At 38.9% G+C, this 6,356-nt stretch overlaps 1 protein-coding gene across 1 annotated transcript in view; it reads right to left on the bottom strand.

Moving 5' to 3' along the window:
* Positions 1-77: 77 nt before the first annotated feature.
* LOC107084534 (arrestin domain-containing protein 3-like) overlaps positions 78-6,356 on the bottom strand; it is a 12,754-nt gene continuing 6,475 nt past the window's right edge. Inside the window, exons 3-6 of the mRNA XM_015374421.1 lie at positions 5,014-5,063; positions 4,039-4,135; positions 3,700-3,956; positions 78-1,812 (exon numbers count right to left, since the gene is read on the bottom strand). Of these exons, the coding sequence (XP_015229907.1) occupies positions 1,540-1,812; positions 3,700-3,956; positions 4,039-4,135; positions 5,014-5,063 (677 nt within the window). The 3' untranslated portion in view covers positions 78-1,539. The remainder of the gene's footprint in view (positions 1,813-3,699; positions 3,957-4,038; positions 4,136-5,013; positions 5,064-6,356) is intronic.

Below are 6,356 nucleotides of genomic sequence, written 5' to 3'. Positions count from 1 at the left end.
ACTCATGCCGGACCTGACAGAGGCACTTAAGGCAAGGAAAGGCAAGACAAATTTATTTGTATAGCACAATTCAGTACAAAGACAATGCAAAGTGCTTTACATGATTAAACTTAAGACAATAACAAACATAGTCTTTTATCACTTCAAGAAATATACAGGATTAAAAGACTGATGCCTCTGAAGGATCTAAAAAAACTAATCCACATTTATCTTTAGCCAAATTGATAACTGCAATTAAGTCTTTACAGGTCCACCTACAAAGTCGATCAGACAGCTGCAGTTAATTGAGGATAGTGTTGCCCGCAACCTTACTACAACTAAGAAAGAAGCGGGGCATTAGCCTGGTCCGCATTGCCGGCAATAAGTTGGACCTATTCCAAGTGCATTTTGGACTCCGCCAGTGCTGCCCTGTCATAACCTTTATGGTCATGATTTCTAGGCAGAGTCAAAAGACTGGTTTGGGAACCAGCAGTTCATGTCCCTGCTTTTTGCAGATGACATGTTTCTGCTGGCTCCCTTCTGCCAAGACCTACACCTTGCACTGGGGCAGTTCGCAGCAGAGTATGAAGTGGCCGGGATGAGAATCAGCTTCTCCAAGTGCGAGGCCATGGTTCCCTAATGAAAAAGGTGGCTTGTTCACTTCAGGTTGGAGGAGAGTTCCTTCCTCAAGCGAGACATTTAAAAATCTTGGGGTCCCATTCTTGAATGAGGGGAGAATGGGGAGATCCATAGATCCATTGGTGCAGTTGCTGCCATAATGCGGACACTGCACTGGTCTGTCATAGGGAGTACTTTGGTAGTACCTTGATGTCCCCTCACCAGAGCTAGTGGAGGTGTCTGCAGAGAGGGAAGTCTGAGAGTCCCTGCTGAGACTGCTGCCTCCATGACCTGGTCATGGATGAAGCAGTAGACGAAGAGTAAGAGTAAGTTATAGTAAAGCCACCTTGTCTTTTTTAATAGCATTATTTTATGAGTAATATGTATAATCTTTCATATTTATATACCAAGCTCAATAAACAAGAATAAAGTTTTAGTCAAAATAAAAGTCACACACTATTTTATCTATAGTTTCTACTGTCTAAAATTTTAATACTAATAACAGAAAAAGGATGAGGTCTGCATTATTTAAGCCACACAAGTTATTTCTTCTCTTCAGGCAGAGCGTATTAGTGGAGACTTTACAAATGCCTCACATACCTATGGAAAACAAGAGTTTTTAGAAAAACCTATTTTGACAGGACATATATAGATGGGGGTAAAACAGAATAGGTTCAGGAAAGAACAAACTTATTTATAGATTCAACACTAATAAATAACATTAAGTGATTTTAGGATCCTATCTTTTGATTATATTTTACACGCAAAAACCTTGAAATTAACGCTGGTAAACTGTAGCTCTGTACAATTACCAATTCTTATACATTTTCTGCATTGAGCTAAAGTGAAAGAACAAAAGAATCAGTAAAGAATATTACATCTACAAAAGGGTTTTACATGCTTTTGGCTAGATCTCCCCCCTGAAGGCAACTGTAAGGGTGTTTAGTATTTATTAGCAAAATCATTCAGAGGAGGGTACATCCCGTATGTTCCATAGCTGGGTGGTGGGTCAGCAGGCAGAAACACGGCCGGCGGTTGTGGAGGTCCAAAGTCCCACACAGGAGGGTTTGGATTCCCATAGTTTTCAAACAGTCCATTTCCAAAGTCAGAAGCAGCTGGTGGTGCTGTTGCCATGGCAGAGACCCTAGGTGCTTGAAGGATGAAGATGTTAAATTTGACCTCTGGATCTGAAGCATACTTAACATCAAGGTAGACCTGGGAGGAGGCAGAAAATGTATAGAATGTATTATAATGAAGTGTAATGTGTATGTTATATATTTAATTACTGCTAAAAAAAATATGACAATGTTCTTTCTAAACAGGCAGGAATTTTCTAGAAATAAAACAACTACGAAGCGATAAAGGCAGCATTCCTCTGGGATGTAAATCCTTTACTTTAATACATTACTATTCAATCTCGTTCTTTAGCTCTTTGTATGCAGATAAATAGCCTTCAAATAAGTTATTTTATAAGGTTCCTCATATTTATTGTAACACAAAGTGTATATTATAAGTAGCATTTGCATTCATCTGCTCTATCTGAATAGAGACACTGCATTTAAACTGTACACTTGCCGTTTTATACACCGTCATGCGAACATAAATAAACACCATGGACAACAGGATTAACTACAGAAAAGTGTAATCCATATAAATAAATACTTATTAATGTTTTGCAAGAAAGTGTTTTCCGAATTCCCCTTGAACGCACCCCCTTTTCCCAGTTCCCCTGAATGCATCATATGCTTGCACAACGTGCGTCTGAGCAGACATGCAAATTGTTGACCAGAGCTGTAAGACACTGATTGAGCTGAGAAAAGTGATTAAAAAAATACCCTTTATGAGTTTTAAGTTCATATTGTCAATCTTTCAGTACTTTAGAATTGTTTCCATTAAACCCAACCGAGTGGAATACACTTGTTGTCCTTGAAACTCCAGTGAGTTAATTGAGATAGCAAAATACTAAATCTACACATGCAAGCTAAAGCAGGTACCACTATGTGTTGGAAACTAAAACCGGTCGGAGTACTGAGCTAGATTTATAAAATTGAGTACTCTTATGTTTTTTGTTGTTAATTGATAAATTAACATAGAATAACTGTAAAAGGAAAAATACTATAATGCACTTTTATTTATGTAAATTTAGTTTGAGTTTTAAAGACTGAGTCATTTAATTTCTGTTGAATTTTATAACTATGCTCCAGTTGAACATTACTGAGTTTAAATGGGCATTGACTTTGTTTAATTGTAAACAGAATATAATTAAAATGAACATTGGGGTTTGTTATGCTTTAAGTAATCCAGTTAAACTTTATAGTCTCAATATTAAAACAAGTCAACTACATTTTGAAGATGTGATGAGATCTCATTTTAAATAGAAAAACCATTGAGTTATATCTAATTGTTCTGTACTACATGTGCAGACTGTTTTTTTTATTGGTCCAGATCTGATCTTAGAGTTGATCATTAAAGTTTGATGGTGAGCCAGACCCAGTGAGGACTTCTGAAGAATCCCATATCAGAGCGGCCAGCAGCTTGTTTATGGAAAGAATCAATGGACCTTAACATCACACACTGCTCAACCTCAGATAAGCAACAACCAGCTCACTTTATTCCAAACCGATAACCACACAGTGGAAAGATCTTTTCTGTTACCAGATATTACACAGAGACTAAATAAAATACAAACTATAACCGTTCCTGAATTGTATTTTATTTTCAGAGAGCTCTTTGTCTGTTGTCAACTGTTTTATTGCGGCATTGTAAAATTGTAATAAACCTGCCAACTGCTCAAATTCCGGATTCCCTTCATTTATTTTACTCCTCTAGAACCTAGTAAATGGATAGTTTTTGCTTTTGGTAAGTAAGTGCTACAAAAGCATTGCGTGGTAAAGGGGGGAGCCTTCAGCGAGAAGCAGCATAGCTTTTGGATCCAGCCTCATTAAAAAAAAAAAAACAATATTTTACTCCATCTAAACAGGCAAGTTCAAATAATCACGTTTTATTTGTTACACCTAGTTCTTTTTGTGTTATTCCAAACCACTTTAAGTCATTAATATCATAACTTAATTTTTCCAAATATTTTTACATCTCGCTGCTTACCCTGAGTCTGTGCTCTACTTTGATGTTGTTACAATTGAGGATGGAGGGCTCCATATCTTGAGGTATGGGAATAACCTGTGTGACTTTTTCTGAGGCCGATGGGGGGATTGTAGCTCCAACCTCCTTAATGAGATCTTTAGTGTGGACCCTTCTTTTCCCACGAGCAAAAAAGCTGTGCTTTTTGTATATGCAATACTTGGGCTTGACCTCACGAGATGAATCATTCTTAATCAATGCCGAAACCTTTAACCCTTCTCCTGTGATGCACAGAAAAATTATCAGAAAAGCTGCTAAAATTATATTCAAGAACAACTCATTGCTCATTTAAATGCCTCTCACCTTGGTGAAAGCCTGACTTCTCAAGGTTTACATCCATGGCGATACTTCCAGATTTAAAAAGACCCATTTTCTTATCTTTAGACTCATGCTGGGGTACCTACAAGACAGGTGAATAAATAAATGCAACAACATGCCCATCAAGAAAACAATATATATATATAAAAAAAAAAACATTCAGCCCAATGACTGTCAATCTTGTGTTTGAATTTGTGATACCTGTCCAGAGGAAAGCAACAAAAATATTTTAAAGCATAAACCTCAAATGCAAAGGGGACACAAACACAAAAAGTTAAAATAAAAAATCTCCCAAAAAGCCCCTCCCAAAAAAAACTGTTGAACCATTAGAACCTCATGGTAAAATATTCATAGCATTTTGGGATATACAGTAATAAAAAAATATATTTGTATTGTAATGTCCTATGAGGCATGAGTGGCCACAAGGGCTGCTGGGTAATATTTACACCGGGGAGAAAATCAGCATGTAATTCTAGTTTTGTGTAAAAAAACGGTTGTTCATTTTGGTCGTCTGTGTATGCTAGAGTAACATTGTGTTCTTGAAGTTGCAATTGTGTTAAACTTGGATTTAAGGGTTAGGGCGGATGTTCTATCTCTCATTCCTTATATAGGAACGGGGATTATACAGTGGACTTTATAGTGAACTCAGTTAACCGACCGTTCGGACAGATGATCACTACTTTTGGCTTCCCTTTAGTCGCGTGACTCCGCCTCCATGCACGATCTAAGAGCCATCTTTTGCTATTCGTTGCCGCTGTCGGCTAGCGACAGTGCGCCACTGTGACAACAAAATCCATGATGCTTTGCGAGGGAGCTGTCCTCGCGAATCATTCCGGGATATATCTGCTCGTCTAGTGAACATGGATGTGAGGCTAATTGTAGCATGGCACTTTACATTAAGGACAGGAGGTGGGGCTTAAAGCCACAGCTCCAGCTGTCAATAAGTCCACAGAAGCTAACCAGTTCCATTTTGAATAGGGAGAGACTTGGTGGAGTAGAGCTGAGCAGGGCTGGAATTGTCAGTGGAAAAACATTTAAAAATGTATTTACTAAACTACTATGCAGAAAATTATCTTCTGGCCAAAGATAACAGACTCTTCAGCTGCTTTAGTTTCCTAAGGGAATCCAGCTGGATTTGTTTCCATGATTGTAGCCCAAAACTGCACCAACAAGGAGCTATTTATTAGTCAGGTCAGTTCTGTAAATAAAGCCATAGAGGCCTACATCAAGTTACAATTTGCAACAAGACTGGTTTTCTTAAAACAACTGAAGCTACTGTTTCACAATGTATAGCTAAATTATATGTGATATGAACAGTGTTGGGCATGTTATTTTGAAAAAGTAATTAGTTATAGTTACTAGTTACTTCTCACAAAAAGTAACTGAGTTACTAACTGAGTTACTCCACAATAAAAGTAACTAGTTACTAGTAAAAGTAACTATTGCATTACTTTTGCGTTTCCCCCCCTCGTAACCCTCATCAGCTGGCCCCCACCGTCTCGCCATGTGTTTCAAAAGCCAGCTAAAAAGAGTGAACGACAAAGACAAGAACCTGCAGAGAGTTTTGCATTTATTGCAACTCAACGTAAATGACATCAGGGGGGAAGTTTTTTAACAGGGCATTCAGATGTGGTGAGTATATGAAATTAATAACTGGGGATGTCTAATTCTGAAATCCTGTGAGTTTGGGTTGTTATAGATACTGCAACATCTATCTATTCATCTATCTATCTAGATGTATACTCTGTGTGTGACATAAAATATGGATCTCCATCCCTGCCACAAAGGCCATCAAATAATGTTTAAAATAAAAAATCCAGTAGGTTGAAAAGGCAGAGTATCCATCCATCCATCCATCTTTCTCCCTCTCGCCATATAGGCTATCATTTGATCGTTCACGCTCTCCATAGTTCTCCTGTGGTGCGAGCACAGGGCGGCAGTTGCGCGCCTTTAGCGAGTATGCGCGTTTCCTGTCGCTTGCGCTGTGAATCGTGCCGCCTGCGCTGTGGGGAGATGCAGGGGAAACCGTATGTGATGGGGAAACGCAGCTCGACGTAACACCAGTATTTCCATCTGGAAAACGCTGTTTTGCTGCTGGAGTCATCCCCACTATCCATCTCTCTCTGTGTGTGCTGTACGTTAACACCCACCAGCGGAAACACCCATCTACCCAACTGACAGATGTCTCACTATACATCAGCCAATCTCATCAGGGCCGGTTCTAGCCCTTTGGTTGCCCTAGGCGAGATTGAGTTTTGCCCCCCCCCCCCCTCACTTTTGCCGTGCGAAATACCAGTACTGTT

The sequence above is a fragment of the Cyprinodon variegatus genome, unplaced genomic scaffold (genome assembly GCF_000732505.1).
Source record: "Cyprinodon variegatus isolate N-32 unplaced genomic scaffold, C_variegatus-1.0 Scaffold103, whole genome shotgun sequence".
Classification (NCBI taxonomy): Eukaryota; Metazoa; Chordata; class Actinopteri; order Cyprinodontiformes; family Cyprinodontidae; genus Cyprinodon; species Cyprinodon variegatus.
This window is presented reverse-complemented; position numbering and strand designations above follow the sequence as displayed.